This window comes from Castor canadensis, chromosome 14 (genome assembly GCF_047511655.1).
Source record: "Castor canadensis chromosome 14, mCasCan1.hap1v2, whole genome shotgun sequence".
NCBI lineage: Eukaryota > Metazoa > Chordata > Mammalia > Rodentia > Castoridae > Castor > Castor canadensis.
Genome location: NC_133399.1, coordinates 67,959,892 through 67,983,681, shown reverse-complemented (window position 1 = coordinate 67,983,681; position 23,790 = coordinate 67,959,892). Strand labels below are relative to the sequence as shown.

The 23,790-nt window shown below is 40.3% G+C and overlaps 1 protein-coding gene across 2 annotated transcripts in view; it reads left to right on the top strand.

The window, feature by feature from the left end:
• Window positions 1-579: 579 nt before the first annotated feature.
• Lonrf1 (LON peptidase N-terminal domain and ring finger 1) overlaps window positions 580-23,790 on the top strand; it is a 37,824-nt gene continuing 14,613 nt past the window's right edge. Inside the window, exons 1-6 of one of the 2 annotated variants that reach the window (XM_074054710.1) lie at window positions 580-1,378; window positions 17,390-17,508; window positions 18,999-19,121; window positions 22,011-22,160; window positions 22,678-22,918; window positions 23,015-23,111. In XM_074054710.1, coding sequence (XP_073910811.1) covers window positions 670-1,378; window positions 17,390-17,508; window positions 18,999-19,121; window positions 22,011-22,160; window positions 22,678-22,918; window positions 23,015-23,111 — 1,439 coding nt within the window. In that variant the 5' untranslated portion in view covers window positions 580-669. Of the gene's footprint in view, window positions 1,748-17,389; window positions 17,509-18,998; window positions 19,122-22,010; window positions 22,161-22,677; window positions 22,919-23,014; window positions 23,112-23,790 lie in introns of both variants that reach the window. The other variant, XM_074054709.1, reaches the window with a different exon arrangement.

Genomic DNA, 23,790 nt, shown 5'->3' with positions numbered 1-23,790 from the left:
TCGTCAGTCTGTGCATTCCTAGTCCATCTTCTAGGTGCCTAGCAGTAACCCGGAGCACCCAGAACCCACTTAACTGAGACACTACACCTGGAGGCTCCCACACTCCGGAATAGGGACAGGTCCCCATCCAGGTGGGCGGGAAGGTCTGGAGAGAGTTGACAATTTAAGCCTCGGTCCAGCGGGGCCCGTCGCTCTGCAGAAGAGCGCCCACAGTGTAGGCAACTGGAGGAGGGTGCGGGTGATGGGCGGTGACCTGCAGGCCGGCGATCAGGGAGATGGAGGTCCTGGGCTCCTTGGGCTTTGTTCAGCAACAAGCCATGCCCTCCTTTCAAGAGAAGCCAATTAGATCCCCGCCGGGGGATCATCTGACCTTGCGTCCCTCGCCAGGAGGGGCTCGGAAGGGGCGGGGCCGGGCAGTCGGCTCCTTGAGAACTGGGCCGCGGGCGGTGTCAGGGAGTCCCGGGCGCGGTAGCCCAGCCCGGCCACGCCCCGCTCCAGCCAGGCCCCGCCCCCTGCAGGCCCCGCCCCCGGGACTTCCCGGGCGCGCGCCGCCCCGCCATGTCCGCGCGCCACGCCCCCCTGCTCGCCGGCCGCGTGCAGAACCGCGCGCCCCGGAGGCTCCGGGACCGTGGCTCCGGGCGGTGGCGGCGGAACAGCCCTCTGCGGGCCATGTCTTCTTCGGCCGTGGCGAGGGGTTCCCCGCGAGGGAGTGAGGAGATGGCCCCCAGGCCGCGGAGCCGAGGCCGGTTCTGGGAAGTGGGCGGCGGCAGTGGTGACCGGCTGGAGCGCGTGGCCGCGGAGTCCGAGAGCTGGGAGCTGCTTCTCCGCCGCGGCGAGCTGCTGGCGCTGGACGGCCACCTGAAGGGAGCGCTGGAGGCGTACTCGGCGGCGCTGCGCCGCGGGGCTCCGGTCAGGCCCGAGCGCCTCGGCACCCTGGTGGACTGCATGGTTTTCAACTACCGGCTCCGCCACGGGCTGGGCTGGAGCGCCGCCCCGGCTGCGGGTGTCGGCGGACTCCTCAGCTGCTTGGGCTGCAGGGGCTTCCTGAGCGAGCCGGTGACCGTACCCTGTGGCCACAGCTACTGTCGCCGCTGCCTACGGAGGGAGCTCCGCGCCCGCTGCCGCCTCTGTCGGGACCGGCTGCCACCCGCCGCCGCTAGTGCTATTGATGCTGATGGGACCGGCCCGCGGCCGCCGCCTCTAGCCGCCGCCATCGCCGCCTCGGACTTCAGAACCAGCGTCGTTCTCAACCACCTGGCTGAGAAGTGGTTCCCTGGCCAGCGCGAGCGCGCGCGGGCGGCCGGCCGGCTCGGGGAGCTGCTGCACCAGGGGCGCTACCGGGAGGCCCTGGCCGCCGCTTGCGAGGCGCTGCGAGCAGGTGACGGCGCGGGCCCGACCATCCCACCCTCCTTTCCCCGACGGGCCGGGAATCCAGGGCTTGTCGGCGCCCTGGAAGGGCTTCTCTGCTTCTCGGGGACCAAGCAGGTCTCGGGACCCCAGCTGGGACGGGGCTCGGGGTGCTGGAGAGTGTGGGAAGGGGCGGCGCCCTGGGGTGCTTCGGTCACAATGGGGATCGCCCTGGGAGCCGAGTGTGACGCGGCGCGGGGAGGGGCGCACGGACGTGGGGTTCCCTCGGTCGCGCGCGCCGTGCGCGGAGCGGATGACCCGCACGGAGGCAGACTAGGCGCGGGATGGGTGGGAGCTGGGCGAGCCCGGGTGGCCGCTGGCTTCCTGCTGCCTCTTTCCGGTAATGAACTGCTCCGATGTGGCCGGCCCGCCCCGGGGACCCTCAGTCGGGGCGAGGAGAGCATCCCCAGCCGAGGCTGGGCGGACCGCGTTTACCTTCCTCTCGCACAAAAGTCACCAGGGCAATTGGGAGCCGCGGGAGGGCAGAATTGCATAAGCAGGGGTGTGGGGTGGGGGGGCGTTGTGTAACGGGTGACGTCCGGTGGGCGTGGCGGAGCTCGGCTCCGGCACCGGGACCGGGAGGCCCAGCCAGCCGCCGGGCTGTCAGGGGGTGTGGGAGCTGCCTCGGGGCGGTCAGCTCGGACCTGAAAAAGCCTGCGAATTAGTCCCTCGTGGAGGTTTCAACCTGCCCACTTCTAATTATACTTCACAGAACATGCGTGCTGGCTTTCAGATGCACGTAGGTTTTGTACTGATGTAGATGGAGGTCTCTGGTCAATAGTTTTTTTCTGCGCTTCGCTTTTCTTTAACTCATGATCTAGCTGTGGGAGAAAGCTCTGTAAAGGTCTTTTGTCTTCTTCGTCTCCAAGAAGCAGTAGCTTCAGCTCCTTTGGTTAGCACTTTTGTTAAGATGGTTTAGGCGGCGAAAGAGGGCAATGTCAAACTTATGAAATGAAGAGTTGTTCAAATGGGGCAGTTTACCTCCCCTTCTCATGGGGACTTATTTAGAGCAATTTTGGGGAACATCTACAGACATTTTTGGTTGTCACCCATTGTGAGGGTCGTGCTCCGCCTATGTTCCGGAAATGCTGCTTAACATCCCCCATGCATCGGACAGCTTCCTACAACAATTATCAGGCCCCATATGTCAGTAGTGTCATTGTTGACAAGCCTTGTGTTAAGCATATTTCAAGATACAGTGTCTATCACCATGAAATAATATTTAAGGGAATAATTCCCAGGAAAATAAACAGACATCTAAAATATACACTAAGTTTAGGTATTTGGTAAGTTTACGAACTATGTAACTCAAAGTATCATCTTGTGGGTCTTTTATCTTGAGTGATAGTCATATTGAATTAGTAACAGTATTTTGAATTAATATCTCTGGAGTTCAAAGCACAAACCTGGCATATTGTCATAGTCTTTCAGTATCTTTTTGAGGAGTAGGCAGTGATAAAATAGAATGGTAGACCCAGAACAAAAGAAAACTGTTTGGAATCCAGAATTCTGGTGCAAATGACAGACTGTAGCTCTCTGGGTGAGTAAAGTAAGAGTGGAGAAGCTGGAGTTGTCTATACCAGTCACCTCGGAACTAGTCGAGGTCTCATCTTAATGAGGAAGCAGAAGCGAGGACAGCAGTGACTTGTCCACAGCCACCCACCTTGTTCACCCTCTTGCCTATACATTATATAGGCAGTTCTGACCCTCCACTTCTGTGTGTTGATCCACAGTTCATCCTGCCCTTGTAGCTCAGCCAACAGGAATGTTAATACACATTTCCAAAGAGTTGGGTGGTTTTTTTTTTGTCAGTAGTATATAATACAGGACTATTCAGTATTAACTTTGATGTAATTATTTTACCTTCTCTTTAAAATAAGTGATTCATAAAAATTCAGATGGTCACTCACAGAAGAACAGTGAGCACATTTACTAATTAAGATCTATCTTAACATTCAATGACCAGTATTTTAATTAAGGAAGATTGTAGGCCCTGGCTTGAGGGTATTTTTCACAAAAAGGCTCTAAAAGATTTACTCTCTTGTTTTCCAAATTACATAGACTGCACATGGAAACTTTTGTCACTAACCTACTTAATCATACTTTTTCAAGACTAGCTTATTTTTTCCTCATTTGTAGGGTTTTCAAAAATCATTAATTCCATATTTGAAAATGTGTCTCAATGGCACTAATTAGGATAAGTATTTTTTACCTTTTGAGTTCTTAGTGTGAAGTAAAAGGAAAAAAAATCTTACAGCTGAACAAATTTTACTTGGTAAAGGGCAGATTTCTATGTTTCATAAGCTTATGAGTTATAAATAAGGAGTGGGGTATAACTCAGGATAGAGGGCTTACCTGGCCCGCACAAGGCCCCAGATACAGTCCTGAACACTAGAAATACAATTTATTGTCATAATTTAACTAATAGAGTCAACTGATTTGTTCAGTTGTTAGGTTTTAACTTATTTGGAATTGGCAAGTTAGCGGTATAGGCATTTCAAATGTCTGATAACAGCTATAGTTATTAATGATACTGTCACTATTGATAATGAAAAAGATCTCACTATAATTTTCTTCATATCTTATGATGAAACAAATACTATTAACTAGAAAAAAAAATCTAGTCTACAGTTAGCCCACACACATTCAAACGTGTCCCTGTGAACAGAAAAAGAAAAATTGAACAGCTTTGCCAAAATCAGAAGTTTCTCATTGAGATTACATAAGTTTCTGTTGCTTTGAAATATATTTAGATAACATTTAATCCATTGATCTTTTGGTATTAACTTTCAGATGTTTCATAACTTTTTAGCATTCATGGATATTATGTAAGTCTTTTCTGCATTGAATCTTTATGCTTGAGTCTATTGAAATGGTCCTAAGTATGCTGTCTTTTTGTTCTTAATGGATTTTTACATCCTTTCCCCTAAATAGGCAACAGAACAGTATAATTTACAGTTTGAACTGGTTTAAAAAATAACAAAAATCATCAGAGGGAGAATAGGGCATTTTATCTCAACTGTTTGAGGAAGGAAAATTTTGTCTTTAATATTAATTGTACAGTCCTTGACTGTTACCTAGTATTTTCACATTCTTTTTATCATTTAATCTCAGCAAATCCAGTGAAGTATTAGAATCTTCAGAATGAAATTGAGGAAAGTAGAGATGCAGGTGCTTTGCCACGATGATCAGAGCTCTGCTTGCCTGAAGCAGACCTGGAGGTGAATCCTTGCTCTCTACTTACTGTCTGGCTGTAGGCATGTTGCCTAACCTCTCTGTTTTGGTTTCCTTATCTGAAAAGTAAGTGTAGTCTCTACCTCATAGGGTTGTTGTGAGAATTAAATGAGCCAAAACATGTAAAGTGCTTTAAAAGGTGCCTCACGTAGAGTACATTTCCAGAAAATATTTTTAAAATGTAAAAATTGTGTTACAGTTAAGATGCTTTAGCTAAATTTGAAACCTAAGCTTTCTTCTCTACTGCATCAATATTACCAGAATAAAGGTTAAATCCTCATTGTAGTTTACACATGTTAATTAGTCGTAACATATTAGCATACAATACTAATATATTACGGCTAAATATAGGTACTGTAAAGTTTTATTTATAAAACGATTAGTTAAATCATAGAAAAATATTGACTACATAAGAAGAATGTGAGGGGGTTTTTAATATCTTCAGCAGCTCAGCTAAGTTAGATTGAAGACACCTGAATTTAGTTAATAACTTACTTATGTCCTTATTGTGAGAGGATTTGAAACAGTGACAGTGGTACGATGCATTGGAGTTCACAAAATACTTTCTTACAAAAGATCGTGTGAGATAGGGCAAGTATTAGTACCCCAGATTAAAAGTTCCAAGAATTTTAGGTGACTTTCTTAAGTAATAAAGTCAGAACTAAAAGCAGAAACCAGATATGTGGTTGTTGCCTCTGAACATAAAGTGGATTAAAAGATTAACATTTAAGGAATAAATCAAGTATTCTTACTCTTCATTCAACAAATACTTTCCAAGTACCTACCATATACTAGACATCATTTTAGATTTTAGAAATATAAAAGTGTGCAAAATTAACTTTCTGCTGTTGTCCAGTTTGCATTTTTGTTTCTTTTCGAATTACAGATTGAAAATCTCTAAAAAATGGAGTTTATCACTTAATCGATTTCTATTAATTGAATGTATGCAGCATATCTGATTAATTTCTTTAATTCATATAGCAGTTGAGGGATATTTGCAGTGCTTTAGGGTAACTAAAAATATCAATTTTAGCGTATGGATGTATAACATGGAAGAAACTGGTCATCTAAATGACTCTGAAGTGCCCTGATGTAAATGCATAATTGCCATGTTTTACCTGTTTCGATCACATCAAACAAAATCCATCAGAACTTAGTTATCTTAGAATTCTAGTTTGTACATTAACTTTTTGTTCATTCAGAATTGTTTTTCTATTTGGTGAATATTTTAGAAATATTCAAATTAAATGTTAGATATTTGTATAGTAGTCTACCTCTTTAATTAAAAGATGTTTTTCAAAATTGGAATATTACATTTTATTATAGAAGACTTTAAAGAACTCTAAAAGGCAAGAGAGAAGCTTCTGTTCATTTTTTTTGTTGTTCTTTGGTAAGATAGTGTCATCTGTTTCTTCCCCTTCTTCTTTGACCCACCATGGCCTAGTATATAGTATATTGTCCAGTCTGTGCTTATTGATCCCTAAAGATGCTTCTCATCTAGTCTACCATCAGTGCAGGTGAATGGCAAGGTAGGGCATACTCTTCCAAGCCTTGCATCAAGAGTTAATCTAATTTCTTATGTTCTGAAATTATTTTGTATGATCAAGAACGTTATTACTGATTGTGCATTTGTATGCGAAGGCAGTGTGATAACTGTTTGCATGCATTATTTTATTTAGTCCTTAAAAAGTTTTAAGATACAGTTTATAGATAATGAGCCTGAAATTCAAAGTTAGATAAAGTGATCATATTTTAATCCAAAGTTCACCATGTCAGTCACAATGCTTAGCTAGTCTTGGGCAGTGTTAGTAAATCATCAGTTCGCATCTTTCTGCTTAACTGTGATAACAAAGTTCTGCTATATTGAACTTTAAAAAGTAACAAGCAAAACACTGATACTTTGGTTAGCTGTTGAATAATTTGATAACTTGAAATATAAATAGGACACTAAGAAGAAGAAGAAGAAAAAAGGCTATTAATAGGGCATTTTATGTACACACACAATCCAAATATCTAATAAACTCAGGGATGTGATGTGGTTAACACACTGATGGGAATTACATCTGAGAATGGCGTCAGTAGACGATCTCATTGTTGTGGGAACACAGAATACACATACCACACATAACTAGATGGACTAGCCTGCAACGCACTTGGGCTGTATCACAATAATCTATTGAGGCTACTATTGGATATTCAGTTTCTTGCTGTGTAGAATGCTGTACAGCACATGAATGTATAAAGTTCAAATTTGCTGAAGAAATGTATGTTAAAATAATGCTATTTTTATGCTAAACAAAAACATATTTTCTGGGGATATAAAATCAAGTTTTTATAAAAGACTTGCAGAATCTGTTGAAGACTTTATGTAACTATAAAGTCACCTAACTATAGAAAATAATAAAACATGTTTATAACATTTTCTATAGTGGCAAAAAGTTAGAATTAATTGTAGCTAGAGTATTTTTAAGGATTAAGTATATAGTGAAATACTCTGTAAACCACTAAAAAGTGATGAACTAGACATGGAGGAAAAAAGCAAAATAGTATATATACTATATTTTATAAAACCACATTACAAGTGTGATCTACACACACAAAAAAATTACAGGTTGTATACTATTAAATGAATTTGATAGGAGGTCATTGGTTTGTACCAGCCTCTTGCACTAGGCCCTGGTGCACCATAGCAAATCAGAATAGAGTCGCTTGTGCTAAGCGTCAGATAACCATGCTGAACTTTGAAGTGGCCAGCTTTCCAAAAAAACCAAGATTCCAGTCAATGTGAGTCAATCAGAAGTCCTCTCTATTAAAACCCTGTAAAGAAAATAATTTTGAAAGAACCCACGCACTTCATGTCCCGTGTCTGCTTTCCTCAGCCCTTTTTTGTCTGTATAGCCAAACCCTACTCACCTCATCTTTAATCTATGTTGAAGAATTAGATGTTGCCTGATTTCAAGAATTGCAAATAAAAGCCACTTAAATATTGTGATAATTTTGTCCTTTGATAGTACCAACACTGAACTCCTCCTGCCTCAGCCTCTCAAGTTCTGGAATTACAGGAATGTGCTACCGTGCCTGGCTTAATTCTTAATTTCCTATATTTTTCAATTTTCTGAGTAAGCATGGTGGAACTTTTGCAATCTGAAAAGATTTCTTTAAAGATGGGGAAAAGAAGCAACTTTAAGACTCCTCTATTACTCTAGTATTGGATCCCTAAAGACTGGCAAAGAGATGGGAAACCCATGACTCTAGAAATCTCTGTCTCATCAGCCCACGAAATGCCTGGACGGCTCAAAACTAGTTTCTTCATTTATATAGTAGATCTTTACTTAATGACTTACATATAAAACTGGCTAAGAGAAGAAAAAAGGGAATATGACTGAGGAGCTTAAAGGGGTCAGATTTTAATCGATCTCCTAATTTAGGTAACATTGTGAGAGCCAGGATCTGAGGGCACAAGGCTAGGAAATAATAGAAGAAACTCAAAAATAGATCTTAAAATTAAACTGCTGAAATACCAGGCATCTACAGTGAAGGAACATTATCATAATAAAAACAAAGGTGCCTTTGATGTACTAAGCCCTGTTCTAAGTACTTTGCATGCACGAACTTACTCTCTAGAGCAGCCTTGTGAGGTAGACACTTACTAACAATATAGAGGTAAATAGCAAAAATGCTAGGGTAGAATCTTGAATCCATCACCTGCTAGCTGATCTGGGCAAGGTACTTGAACTCTCAGTGATCAGTTTCCTTATCCATAAAATGTGAACAGTGCTGGGTGTGCACAGGCATTTTTTTGTGGTACTGGGCTTTGAACTCAGGGCTTTGAGCTTGCTAGTCAAGTACTCTACCACTGGAGCCACTCTGCCAGCCCCATGAAATTGTTTTGAAGACTAAATCACTTAGAACAGTACATGATACAGCGAGTAAGTAGAGGGGCCAGAAATTGAAGCCAGAGGCTTTTATGTCTCGAACCTATTGATCCTTATAATGTCCCCTGTCAAGGTCAACACAAAGGAAAGCATCTTGGGTGGAGACTCATGAGCTGAGTCTTGCTAGATAGAAAAATTATTCAGAGAGGAGAAGGGCTGGATAAGAAATGGTATTGATACCAAAATTTTTGATTGGAATCCTCAAGTGCATCTCTGAAGGAGAATTCAAGCAAGATGCAAAACAGCAGTGAAAGCAATAGCAACATTTATCAAGAGAAGTAGGATTCTGCCCTAAAGTGAGGGGCAATTAGCTCAGAGAGGAGATTGACCCCCCCCAACTTCTGGACGTCTCAGCCTTTTTATTGGTATTAGGGGAACTTTGTTTGAATCCCTCCCTCTTATTGCCTCTTGGGGCACATCCTCTCCTGTGACATCTCTCTTAGTATATACAAAAATCCACCTAAGAAAAGCCCCTGGGGGAGCTCCAAGGGGAAGAAAATCTGCAGTCACAACAAGGCTAAATGACATGTAAACAACCCAAACAGAACTCTTGGTCAGTTCATCTGGTTTGAGCTGGAGCCTGGTAGCTTTGGCAGCCTTTGCATTCTTTTTTATAACTAGACAGGATGATATCTATAACCTTTGTGTAGCTGATTGTTTTAGCCCTCAAGATCAATGAAATACCCCTTTGATTTCCTTGGCTTACTGCTTATGTCTTGACTGTCAACAGTATGGCAAGGGAGGAGATCTACCCGCAAAGGAAGGAGGCATAAAATATGGTGGTATACATGAGGCAGAATGAGTAGTTAGGAGTTACTGAGACTTGAAGTGGAAGGTTGATAATGGTAGGACGGCTGGAGTCAGGCATGAAGGAACTTACTGTACTAAATAATACCTATTTGTCTTGTGGATAGTAAAGACCTAGGTAGGATAAAACTGGAGGCAGGAGAAAGTTAGCAAGCCATTGTAATAGTGCAAAAGAGATTCTGGGAGCCTAACCTAGGGCTATTTGTAGGCTGATTGGAAAAGAGACTGATTTGAAAAAATATCATAGGAAGTGAAACAAAGTTAAGAGTGATTTTGACTTGGAACATAAGTGGTGTCATGGATAGAATACAGTAAAAACACTGTGTGCATGACGAGAACGTGGAATTTGATGGTAAGTGTAGCAAGCAGTTGGAAATTTGAGGACTCTAAAGTTAAGGTGAGCAATTAAAACTGAATAAAGAAGGGTGTTAAATCATGACTTGGAAGTAGAAGATCTGCCCCTTGTCCAATAAGAGATACTGGGTGATTTGGAATAAGGTCACAGAGCTAAGAACTTCCATTATTTTTAATACAGTTATCCCAAACCATGTCATCTTTGTATTTATTCACTTTTTCAAAAAATTTAGTTTGTGATTTGCCAGGCACTGCTAGGCAGCTGTGGTGGTGGGCTGAGAATCTTCCCAGATATGGTGGGCGGTGAAGAGCTTTGTTCACTCCAGTGTCCTCAAGGTCACGTAGAGAGCAGATAGTGAATAGTTGTTTACTCTTTGAAACTTCAGTTAATGACACAGTCAGGGCTAATTGCTGGTTTTAGTTGCCTTTCTTGAAAGTTTATGTGTAGAGCAGACATTTTGTATGCTCTGATGTTTTCAAAGTGTTTTAATTAGTGCATTTGGCTCTTTTTTTATTTAGAATTAAGAAGTTGAAGTAAATGAGGTAGTCCTCATTCCTTTAGAAAGTGTTCAAAACGTGAACACTTCTGATTTTTTTTCTATATAGAGTCATTCAGAATAATTATTCCATTAACATTGAAATTCTCAATAAAAACGTTACCTACAAGGAGTTGAGGATCAAGAGTGTGAAAATCTGGGTCTGTTCCTTTTTCCATAGGGTATACCTCTTATCTTACCTCAGTGTGCACTAACTTTTTACAGTGCTCTTTAGGAGGGCCTGAATAGTCTCAGTGTTTCTGTGTAGAGACAAGAGGAGACATAGTCCTCTTTCCACTTTGGTGGACATAATAATTATGCATATTTTGGGGTTATAATATGATATTTTATAAAAGTATACATTGTGTAATAATCAAATCAGGGTAATTAACATGTACACCAGTTTTACAGGTTAACTAGGTTTTTTTCAAAGAATTTGACAATACTACCTAAAGAAACTATATAAAGGAGATTAAGTAGGAAAGGTGCAACTATAGGATAGATATTAAGTAATTCTGAATGTGTATTGTACCAAGGGTAAAGCAGTAAAAGAAGCAGCCCAATAAGAGACCCAAGTGGAATGGGCTGCTTGTTTCCATAATGAACTCCTCTTCTGCTCAAGGATGCCATTGGAAGCCCCTGACCTGTGGGTGGAGAACTACTTTCTGAGCCAGGAGTTTGTGATGCTGAAGTTTTACTGCTCATTCTTAGACTGTTGCATGCATGGTCCTGTTTCCTGATCTCCAAATCAGTGTTTACTGCTTCATAGTCATGGCTTCTCAAAGACAGGAGTCATATAAGATAGTTTTGAGAAGTTACAGGTTCAAGCTTTGTTCTAGGAACTCTAATTCTTTTTTTTTCTCCCCCTAGTTTGAATTCAGCGCCTCATGCTTGCCAGACAGGTGCTCTACCACTTGAGCCACTCTGCCAGTCCTTTTTCATGTTGGATAATTTTGAGATAGGGTCTCTCAAACTGTTTGTCTGTACTGGTTTTCGATCCTCTTGATCTCTGCTTCCTAAGTAGTTAGGATTACAGGTGTGGGTCACCAGCACCTGCAAGGAACTCTTAATTCTGGATTGATTAATCATGAGCTTTTTAATTTTTATGCATTTCTGTTCAGAGATAACTCAATTATATTTCTTTACAAACAAAAGGATATTCTAAGTATGTCTTTTTTATTTATGAAGTAAAATATATTCCCATGAAATATTAAATTCATTCTTTAAAATTTTTTCACTGATGGAAAGTTGAGGGAGCAATATAATTCCAGTTCTCAAACATCAGAAACTGAAAATTGTCTAATAGTTAAAGTGAGAGTTATCTGTAAAGCAATCATTTAAAAAGCCAGAGTAAACTAGGGAACTATTGGAGTTTTATTAAGTTTATCTTTCAAAGCATTAAGGGTATTTATTCTCTTCTTACAATGAATGCCTTATTTTGTAAGTATAATTTTTTTTTTTTTGGTAGTACTGGGGTTTGTATTCAAGGGCTTGAGCTTGCTAGGGAGGTGTTCTCACTTACCAGAGCCCTGTAAGCATAAATTTTTGAAGGCTTCAAAGATCAGCTTTAAAAAGATTCAAGTGAACATCAAGTATACATAAACTAAAAATTAATTTTTTGCTTAGACTTCAGTTTATGGTTTGTATACCTGTAGTAATTGATTACAGTAATGTTACCAGTGGCTGGGGAGGCTCTTGTCAGGTGCTTGTCTGGGGTCAAGATCACAGACTCGATCCAAGAAACAAGGAGTAGCAAAGCAACAAGGTTTGTTCAAAGTGAAAGTAATGCCTACACTGCCCACGTTTTCAGATCTGGTTGGAACCATTTATCTCTTCCTTTCTTTGCAGTATGCAAGGGACCAAAGAACATCAGTGTTAATCTCAAATGGGGCGCTTCTGGGTGGTCTGGGGGAGGTTCAGCTCTTTTCTCTCCTGCTAGTCTTCGTATTCACCCTGTATGTCCTTAACCCCTATATCAACTTCAAGATACTTGAAAATCTTTTGGAGGTTGCTGAGGGGGAGAAGGGAGGTTGCTTTTTTCTGTAATTTTTTTAGTACTTATTAGGGGCAGTTGACCCTACCTACAGGGGATCCTTGTTCTCCTGTCTGTCTAAATTTGGGACCAAGTAACATGGGTGATAGAAGCATTCTCCAGTCAGGTCCAGCTCAGTGGGCCTCCAAGCCTGGGCCCATCTGAAAGCACCTGACTTGAAACCTTCATGAGATGAACCTGGAAAGACAATTAACGAGACAAAGGATGATGAGGAAAATCAGCAAGATTACAAACAAGAGTACAAGGAGAGGAGACAACCATGAGAGCCAGGACCAAGTTCCTTCCCAGAGGAGCCATCCATTTGTGGCTCTTTCCCTGAGGTCTCTGGCCTTTTCTGATATCTGGTTTATGTTGCTTTGTATTTCCCTAGATTTGTTAACATAAAAGCAACATTCTTCTCCTAGCATGGCACAGGTCCCACCCTGGGAGGCAGTGATCATATCCAGGACAGGCCTGTTTTGCAGTTCCATGGCAGCTAAAGAATCGACCTATATTTTGAGGTCTAAATGCTATCTTATTTAGGCTTTCAGGTATTTTTCCAGGACAGGTTTTTGTATACCCAAATTGCAATGATAATCCCTCCAATATCCACTGTAACTTCCAATGTGTCTCCAAGTCCCAGCAGCAAAGGGATAAGTGTTACAGCCCATGTTCTCAGTCTCATCTGGACCTTGGTTTGGGATTTGAAAGCCTTTCCATGTGCCAGATGAATAGCAGGGGAAAGGTAAGCCAAGGTACATGTCCCTATCCAGTTGGTAGGTAGGCATAGACATGCTTGTCTCTCACATAGGAAGTACATCCCTGTGGATGGAGGGTGTCACTGAGTTAGAAGGGTCACAAACCCGAATGTGCCCAGCCCCTTCTGCTATCATGGCCCCTCCTGGTGGACAGTATTCTATCATATGGTGGCCAGTCAGAGTCATGGTTCTTAGAAGCCCCAGGCAAGGAAACTGATTGAATAGTTGGAGTCTTTTCAACTATTCCCAAGGGCAAGGCTTGAGCCAAAGCCACCAGCTTTGCTTTTTTGGGCTCAGATGCAGGGAGAAGAGGTCCTGATTCTGTGGCTTCTTTGAGGGTGACTACCATGTATCTTGCTCTCTGTTGCCCATTTAGCACATAGCTACTCCCATCTATAAGCCATTCATGGTTTGCCCCTGGGAGGGGTTGGTCAAGTAGGACTGTTCTGCTAGAGACTGTGAGATATTATCATTTCACAAGAATGATAATTCCCTAGCAACTCAGTAGGTAGCAATAAAGCTGGATTTAGATGGTCACCTCAGGGCTTTCTAGCAGGATAGCCTTGTGTTTGGTCAGTTTTTCCTCAGTCATCCATATATGACCTTTTAACTCTAAAACTGTCTTTAACTGGTATGGGGTCAAAACCATCATGGGCTAACTCAAGAGTAATCTTGGTGGCTTCCTCAGTTAAAAGGGTGCTATCAGCTATTTCCTGTAGGTATCCAGGCCACCCTAGAACTATCCTGTTCAGTTGCTGGGATATATAGGCAACAGGTGAGGCCTCTGACTTTGGTTTTTGTGTTAGGGTTCCTATGGCTAGTCCTTTTCTCTCAGCTGTATATAAGGCAAAGGGTTTTGTAAGGTCTGTTATTCCTAGGGCTAGGGCTGTGGCCAAGGTCCTGTTTAGGGCTTGAAAAGCTTGGTTAGTTTCTTTGGTCCAGTCAAGAGACTTGATTTCTGGGCCTCTGGTTGCCTTATATAAAGGATGGGTGATAAGGGCAAAATTAGGAATCCAAAAGCTGCAGAATCTTGCCATCCCCAGGAATGAGCAGAACTGCTGTTTGGTTCCTGAGGAAGCCAAGCCAGAGATGGACTTGATTCTTTCAAGTCCATTCTAGTTATTAAGTCCCAGGTGTAAGAATGTACCTCGTATATTACACTTTTTGTTGGGTGATTTGGGCCTTTTTCTTTGACATCTTCTATCCTCTTTTAGCTAAGAATTTGAGGACTTGAATGGTGTTACTGTTAGATGCCTCCCAGGTAGGGCTGCAAATCAGGAAGTCATCCACATATTGGAGAATTCCACTGATTTTCAGTTGAAGGTCCTTCAAGTCTCTTTTAAAAGCCTGAGCAAAGAAAAGATGGCTATTTCTTAATTGGAGTAGGACTATCCAGGTGTATTGCTGCCTCTTCCCTTTCTTAGGGTCCTCCCATTCAAAAGCAAAGGGGAAGTGGGAGTCTGGGTGTAAGGGAATGAAGAAGAAGGCATCTTTTAGGTCCAAGACAGAAAGCCAGCTTCTGTCACTTGGTATCTGGGCAAGGAGTGTGTATAGATTTGTCACCAGTGGGTGGATGGGGACAGTAGCCTCATTAACCAACTGTAAGTCTTGCGCTGTCCTGTACTCCCCAGTGGGTTTTATTACTAGCAGGATGGGAGTATTTCAGGGAGTCTCACAGGGCTTTATCAGCTCATGTTCCAGGAAACCCTGCATATTGGGCTGCCATCCCCTTTTTTCTTCAGGCTGTAAGGGGTATTGTTTCCTGTTGGGAAAGGGTTGGGGTCTTTGAGGAAGATCCTGATGGGATCCACTGTTTTTGCTCAGCCTTGATTCCCATCAAACCAAGCCAACGGCCTCACTTAGGACTCCACCTCAGCGGGATTTTTTGGCAGACTTCCTTTTGAGAGCATGCTATAGGTTGAGTGGACTGTTAGAGCCATTCCTAGTTTGCACATTATGTCTCTTCCCAAAAGGGGAGCAAGGCATTCAGGGATGATAAGGAATTGGTGAGTAAATACTAGTTTCCCAAAGCTGCAGGGGATTTGAGGAGTGAATCTTTGGGTTTTAGGTTTCCCATCCATTCCCACAACAATCATGGTTCTGGAGAAAAATTTCCCTCTAAAGGAAAGCAGGGAGGAAAAACATAAAATATCCAATAGGAACTAAGTGAACTTACCAAGGACTTCCAGAATCAGGATTTTTCAGGAGAAATCTCAATTCTCTGCGGGGACAGCAAAGGGTATCCCCCTACCTCCTCGGTCAACTTGGATTCTCACTTGGCCGTGAGTCTTGGCTGGGAGCTCTCCTCTCTGGGCGTATGGACTGTCAAATCTTGCCCTTTTTCAAAGCAGATACGGCATGGACTGGGGAGGGATGTGGTACATTCCTTCAGGAAGTACCCCATCTTCTTGTAGTGGTGGCAGATTAGCTTGCCAAATTTCTCCCGCTTTGTGGTTTGAGATGTCTGGGGCCAAAGGATGGCTTCCCTAATTATGGGGGCCATAACCTTGACTTGCTTGAAAAGCAGTAGCAAATCTGTCAGGGTCCTCCATGTAGCTTCCCAGGCTGTCTTGGCACTGCCTAGGTCTGTGACTAAGAAGGGAACTTGTACCCTCGTCAGGACTCCTTGGGTCCCACTGCCTCACGTAAGGGAGCTGGTAGTGAGGCTTCGTGAGAGTATGAAGTCCCACTTCAGGTATGGGAGGGGCTTACCATTAAAGAGGGACCTTGAGGCCCAGGAGTGGGCTCAGGTGGAGGCAGAGCAGGAGACAAGTGGTGTTGCCAGAGGTGGACCATCTAGGAGATCCAGGGCTTCCTTTGAAAACTTCCTGTTGCTTCTTTGGGGAACATGTTTGCATAGGGAGGGGTCCTGGTTAAGGGCTATAAAAGCCTGCACATATGAGACCTCACACCATTTCTTAAACCTCCTGCAGAAAAGGTCCAGCTGAGAAAGGGTGTTATAACTCAGGGACCCATTTTCTGGCCATTTTTCTTAGTCCCACAAGGTATTTTGGGGCCATTGTATGTTACAGTAGAAGATCAATTGCTTCCTTTTCAAATTAGCAGGATCAAGACGTTCCCAGTGTCTTAGGATGAAGCTAGCAGAGATTGATTCAGAATGGAGCCGGTTCCCCCTCACATCTCCATCTTTCTTCCTGGCTGGCTTACCAAAGAATTGACCTGAGAGACAAGGACTGCTTAGAAAAGCAGCGAGGTTTATTGAAAGCAAAAGTAACACGATTAAGGGAGAAATGGTGGGCTACAGCAGAGCAGCTCATGAGCGCCCCCTCCTCTGTGTCCATCTGGCTCTTACGTGGTTTGGGTCAGGTTGGCAGGATTTGCCGGTAGAGCAAGGGTGGTGATGGTAGATTTGATTGACAGCCAGATATTGTATAACTTATTTCTGACTGCACGTGTCCCTACCCATAATTCACTCTAATTGTATGCAGGAGATGCAAGTAATATTTATGAAGTCTTAAGTAGGGAAAAACATCTATAAGGTTTTTAAAGGTGACAGGTGATCTACACTGCAAATGCATTCTGAACTTGGTGGAACTAGTTAGCTCCTCTTCCCCTCTTTGCAGGATGCAAGGGACCATAAGAACTGCAGTGTTAATGCAAACCATGTGATTCTGGGCAGTCTTGGGAAGTTCAGATCTTATCTCCCCTACTAGTCCTCATATCCACCCTGTGTGTCCTGGACATCTACATCAGTAATAAGTCTGAAATTCCTAATGCCATTGGACAATAATATGGTTTCTCAAGTACAGAAGTAGACAATGGTGAAATTAACAATAAAGTTTTTCCCCAAGAGTATTTGAAATTATGGCCCAGTACAATTCTTATTAATGGCAGGAATTAAAATTTTGACCTCTTAGAAGCTGATTCTGATCAGCTCATTTCCTCGAGAATCAGGATCACTATAAACTGTCATAAGATTGAGTCATGGTCAGGCCCTTGTCATTTTGGGACTTCGTTCACAGTAGGGGTCATTTTTATAAAGGAGGATTTAGAAATTAGAATGTAAAACATATGATTAAATTTGAAAAAAAGGAAAATCTTCTAAACATGAGAGACTACTATTTTCAGTAGTCGTAAGAACAAAAATTCCCTCCACTGAAATAATCTTATGATTTCATAAAACTTCTAGGTAAGATTTGATATGCAGATGTGTTGTACCTAGACTGTACTTGGCTTATAAACTTCATTCTGGTAGTTATTGACTCTGGAATCACAAGTCATTTCTTAAACTACTATGATAATCTTTTGAGGATCATACAATCATCTTTCTAAAATCATCATATCCTTGTAAAATATTTATTTCAGAGCCCAGCGACCTGACTCTAAAAATTTACAGAGCAGAATCCTATGCTGGTCTCCAGGAGTTTAAAGCAGCCATAGAAGATTTAAATGCAGTTCTCTTTCAACTTCCAAATTGGCCTGAGGTAAAATTACTGTTTTACATTTGCATAAATTTTAGTGTCAACTATAGGGAACTTAATTATGGTTACAAGTTGTAACAAAATGGATGGTTGTCTCCAAATAAAATATATAGCTTTGTAGAAATCTAGATCAATATTTTGAGTAAATTGTATCATCTAAAAATGCTTTTAATGATAAAAACCTTTGTTTCATAAATAAAGAAGAAACAATTTGTGACACAGAGAAAAGAAAGATAATGTTATACAAAATTTTTACAAAGAAACACAACTCATGATTTTTAAAGGTGGAATGGACCCAGTGAAGGTTTGTTGATGGAAAGAGCATAGGTCCTTAAGGCTGGAAAGCTGTTTGAGGAATTAAAATGACAGCATGTGATTAGACAGTAAATTTATATACACATGGACAAATGGATGCCATATGGTTTTTAAAAGACTTGAGGAATTTTTATATACATTTAAATATAACAACTACTTGGTTTACTAATTTTCTTTTTTTTTTTTTGAGGGCTGTCTCCCATACATAGTCTTTAAGCTAGAAGTTGCTCTTTTATGTGACTTTCCCCCTTCTCCACTCAAAACTGTGCTTTTGAGGACAGGGTAGTAAGGATGCTCTAAAAATTATACAGTAATGAGGAAAATGACACAAATCCCCTGATGGCATAACTGATTAGTACAAAGCAAATATATATTAAGAATAACAGCACATTGGTTGGTGTGAACAGCTTTAAGACTGTTTAAAAGGAAAGAACCCTCTGGACTTACCACTGAAGTGGTATAATTAGAAATGTGGTTTTCTTCATCCATTTAAATGGTAGCTAAAAAACTAACAGAACATTCCTTAGGCTCTTTTAATGTTAATGCTGATGGTTCTGTGACTTCTAAAAACCTTATTCTAATCACATGTGTAAGTTATTTTTGAAGATCACCAGTTGACACTTTGTTGATGGACCAACCCATAAAGTGAATTTTTGGTTTATCAGTGGTATTTAATACAATGCCAACCAACTTTTGTTGTAAATCTTGAACTTCTGAATGAGAAAAAAGACAATATAAGGATTTATGAAAAGTACCATGTCTATGAGTACTTTCTTGAGTATTATAGGCACAAACATATACCATATTGCCCTGATTCTAAGATGAATGTTTTCACATTTTAATGTTTTTTTAATCTTGATGCATCTTAGTCAGTAAATTTCACATTATTTCCTCTTCCCCTCAAATGACTTTTATTAAATCAATAATCTTTAAATCGGTAATTTGAAATTGAGGGAACATGTATTTTTGACTTTAGTCAAGTTATTGTCTGGGCCTCAGTTTCCCATTAGTGCTTCTTCAAGGTAATAGATAGACAACCTTTGAGATGCTTTGGCCTTCTCAGATATATTCAGTTTAGGCATTGGCATTTCTGAGTAGGCTTTTTTTTTTTTTCTCAATCATGATTTTCTTAAAAGGCAGTTCTACACAGAAAGGTTTTATGTGTGCTTTTGTTGAAGGTCTACTTCAGGAAAGGGAAAGTACTCCAGGATGCTGGCTTTTTAGGTGACGCCTTACAACTTTTTCTTCAATGCTTAGCCCTTGATGAAGATTTTGCACCTGCAAAGCTACAAGTAGAAAAGGTAATCAGTTTACCAACTGTTATAGTTCAAGGCAGCACTAGACACAGGTTTTTTTTTAATGCTAATTAATTGAAATAGGAGTGTTGTAAGAAGTGAATAAGTCTAACTGAGGAGCAATTTGACAAGCAGTTTTCAGGTTACATGCTTACTGCGTTCTTGATGAAACCAAAACATTTCATTCACAGATATTTTAATGCAACATTTTTGTTTACTTGATTTAGATGGTCCCTAATACAGGTGGAACATCCCTAATTAAAAAACCCAAATCTGAAATGCTTTAAAATCTGAGACTGTTTGAGCATGACATCATGCCATAAGTGGAAAATTTGAACCAAGCCTTGTTTGCACATATGAATAATAAAAGAAAAATGAAAAAAAAAAGTGGAAAATTTCATACCTTACCTCATGTGACTGGATATAGTCAAAACACAGGAGCATTAAAATACTGTGTAAAATTACTTCAGGCCATATGTATAAGGTGTGCATAAATGGATTTCTTGTTTAGACTTAGATATCATCCCCACAATATTTCATGATGTATATGCAAAAACTCCAAAATCAAAATATCATAAGCATTTTGGTCCCAAGCATTTTAAACCAAGCATTTCAGGAGAAAAAAAAAACGATATTCAATCTCAAAGTATGTACTTTATTCAATCTGAATCTGACTAAGGGCCCTTAATTAAACATTTCTGTCAGATGTTCTTGCTTAGGAATCTTTATAGACCTGCCTTTTACATTTCACTTCAGGTCTAAATTTTGTTTACTTTCCATGGTTGCCAGTAGTGTTGCCCCATATCATTTTCAACAATTTGTTCTGTGTTGTATCAGTAGTTGCTAATTTAAAAAAGAGAGAGGAGGAAGGAGTGAGGAGAGTTCCTCAATCAAATGACTCTGGAGGAAATACTAGCTTAAGCCAAGTTAAATAGCTTTCTTCAGAATTTATTAGAGTTTTTAATATGCCTCCATGAAAAATAACATTTACTTCTAATCAAACTAATGCACAGAACATCTGGAAAGAGTAGGGTCTTTGAACAATTTTGGAAGAAAAATCTACCCTAATGCAAATTCAGAGTCCCAGTCATTCTACTAGCCCACTCTTTTCATAAAAAAAAGTTTACTATTGTCTGTTTTCTGACTATTCCACATTTGTTACCATTATTTTCCTCGTGAGACGACAAACTTTTAATCAGTCTATAGTGGTATATTTTCCATGCTGCTGACATGCTCAGATGACTATAGTTACTTGTTTTCTGGTTAATCAGGTCAAGCAAATATAAAACAAATGATGCTTTAAAATATTTTTCTTCAGTATGCTTTTCTGTAAGTTGTGATATAAGGTATATATAATAAAATGCTTGAACTTTATAGTTCAGTGAGAAATACATTCAGTACTGTGATAGCACCCCATCAACATAGAGACTGTTTCCATAACAGTAAATTCTCCAGACTGTGCTCCCACAGGCAGCTATTCAGATTTCTATCACATACATGGACTCATTCCGTATACACACTAGTTTTGTTTTCTTTCTTTTTTTCCTTGACATACTAATCTTGAAATTTTTTCTTTCTTTTATTGATCAAATATTCCATTATATGCACATACTATATCATAGTATTCAGTTAGTAATAATTTTCATTTCAGTTGTTTCTAGTTTTTTTAGTGTTATGAGTGAAGCTGTTATGAATATTCTTCTTTTTTTTGTCCTTACTGGGGTTTAAACTCAGGTCCTCACACTTGCAAGGCAGGTGCTGTACCAGTTGAGCCACTCAGACAACCTTGAATATTCTTGTACAACTCATTTCCTAGACACACATTGTTAAATCTATTTGGCAAATACCTAGGAGTAGAATCATTGGCTTCTAGGGTAGGTGTGTGCTTAATACATTTTTAAATCAAAAGAAGTGTGAAAATGTATACAGACTTTTTAATGTTTATTTTTTGTAGTGCTAGGGATCAAACCTCAGAGCTTGTACATGCTAGGCAAGTACTGTACCACTGTGCTAGAGCTCTCAGACATGTTTCATTGTAAGTGGGTATTGCTTAAATACCTAGCAAAGATGCACACATTTATTTGCATTGTATATACTTCCATTTTCTAATTTCTGGGTGATTCTGCTTTCTGTGTACTTGAGAGATAGTACAGCTAAAATTTAGATTTTAAAAAATGTTCTGCTGTACATATACAATACAGCTTTTTGAACAACTGAAAAAATAATCAGATTCCCTTTCATTTTCTTCTAGCCAGGTTCTCCCCTGATCTTTACCTACTCTGTTTCTTTAAGAGTTTTAGATTTATTCCTGATTGTAATCAGAAAGTTTGAATCTTCATGTGTAGCGTTGTTACAGGGCAGCTCCCGCTTGACACTCACTGCCCACACAGGTTAGCTGTTCGGTGGTAGGCTAAATTTACTGTAAATACACGAAAGTTTAGTATTTTGTGTAAAGGTTCAGACTCTTTAGTTCATATAACTACTTCAACACTCCAAGTCCAACCTGAAAATACACATTGGTGTGCACTGGGCACTATTTTGACAGGTTAGGGCTCATTAATTCTCAGGTAAATATTTTCTACTTCTTTTAAGCTCTCTTTCCTTTATAATCCTTACATTAAGAAACTAGTTTTTACCTTGGTTGGGTACTCCTCAGGTCACTCCGTGCCTGCCTTTCAAAGTTTTGAATCTTTTTTTTAAGGTGATTTGTTCCCATTGAGGTACACATTGGTTTTGTGAGATTTTTAGTGTGTTAATTAACCTGTCTTTCTCTTGTCCCATTAAAAATAATGTCTTCTACAAACTTCCTAAAAATTCTTAAATATTAGGTAAATTTATATTGTTATTCTTAACCTAATATTATGTTTTCCATTATTTTTATAATGTTTCTTACAGATTTTATGTGATTTATTATCACCTGAAAACGTAAAAGAAGGCCTGAAGGAATCTTCCTGGAGTTCCTTACCATGTATTAAAAATAAACCTTTTGGTTTTCCATCAGTAATGCAAGAGTCTCACTCTCCTGGTGCTCTTGGCCCAGAGCAGGTAAGGAATGAGAAGAGATTATCATGGGCTCAGCACATCTTTTTCTTTACAGGTTAAGATCTTCACTTTCTTAGTTTCAAGCACTAGAACCTATTTAAATGTTTATTCCCTGTCTGCTCTTAATAGGTTTTTATCTGTAGCCTTTCCTTCATTCTAAAACTTCTTATGCAAAGTGTTTGCTCATTAATCACAATTTTAGGTAACTTAACTGTCAGAAAACTTTTAGTCTCTTAGAATATATTGACCATTATATTTATGTTTACTTTACTGTGTGTAAGAACTACATTAGCGTGATTGCTTTAAACCTCGCAATGAGTAAGCTTGGTAGCTAGGGTTGTATACATACTGGCAGAAAATCATTTCCTTGTCAGGGTTTAAAATTAAAAGTGAGTGCCGTCGAGTCAGCAGTAAAATGAGCATTATAAGGAATTGAAATTTCGTTTCAGTTTAATTGTTGGTGAGAAGAATAAAGGTTAGTGAAGAAGTAGGGTTACTTTTGTTCATTATATTTCTGTAGAATGGAGAAGGACCAGAGGATACTTCAGAGCCTGTCAAAGGAAGCTTAAACCGTGCTCAGTCAGCACAGGCTATACATTCAAGTGAAATGCCTGCCAGAGAGGATTGTTTGAAAAGGGTGTCCTCAGAACCTTTACTCTCTACCCAGGAAAAAGGTGTTCTGCTGAAAAGAAAGTTGTCTCTCTTGGAACAGGATGCGATTGTAAGTGAAGATGGAAGAAATAAGCTTAAAAAACAAGGAGGTAAAAGTTTCACTATACTTGCATGAACTAATTTATTTGGAATGGCCTTTAAAACATTTTCCTAAAGAAGAAAACCCTGTCTGTTTATTTGAATAGAAATTTCCAATGAAGTCTGTGTGTTTTCATTTGCTTATGGTGACATCCCAGAAGAATTAATAGATGTCTCAGATTTTGAGTGTTCTCTCTGCATGAGGTAAATATATACAGTTTTATTGAAGATGCATATATTAAAATAAATATAATATGGTGTAGATGAAGGTAATATTAGGCAATATAAAGTAACAAAATACTGGACTAAATGTCAAAAAATACAAGCCTTAGTCCTAGGTTTAACCATTCACACCTTGCCAAATAACTGAATCTCTCTGAACCTTAGTTTTCCTTATTTAAAAAGTGGTGTCAGGGCTGGTGGAGTGGCTCAAGTGGTTAGAGTGCCTGCTTAGCAAGCATGAGTCCCTGAGTTCAAACTCCAGTGCTGCCAAAAAAATAAACAAAAAAGTTGTGTCAACATTTGCCTAGCCTGTACTGCAGTGTTGTGACAATCCAGTGGCTTAAGTATACGAACAATCTTGGAAGTCATAAGGCACTATGAAATTTACAGATATTATTATTGAAACGTAGATAGAGCCAATCTTTCAAATTTGAGTAAGAATCTAATTACATATTTTATGAATATGATTCTATCTTATTTATATTAACCATAAAATCCTTTTAGAGTAACCTTGGGTAAGGATTTCCATTATGCATAATACTTAGGTTTCTAAAACGCAAAGTTTTGAAAGAACTTTTCTCATTTCCATTAATTGAGGTGGAATCAAGGTTTCAGAAGAGTCAGAGGCCTATGGCTGGTCACACTATGCTTGGAGTAACTA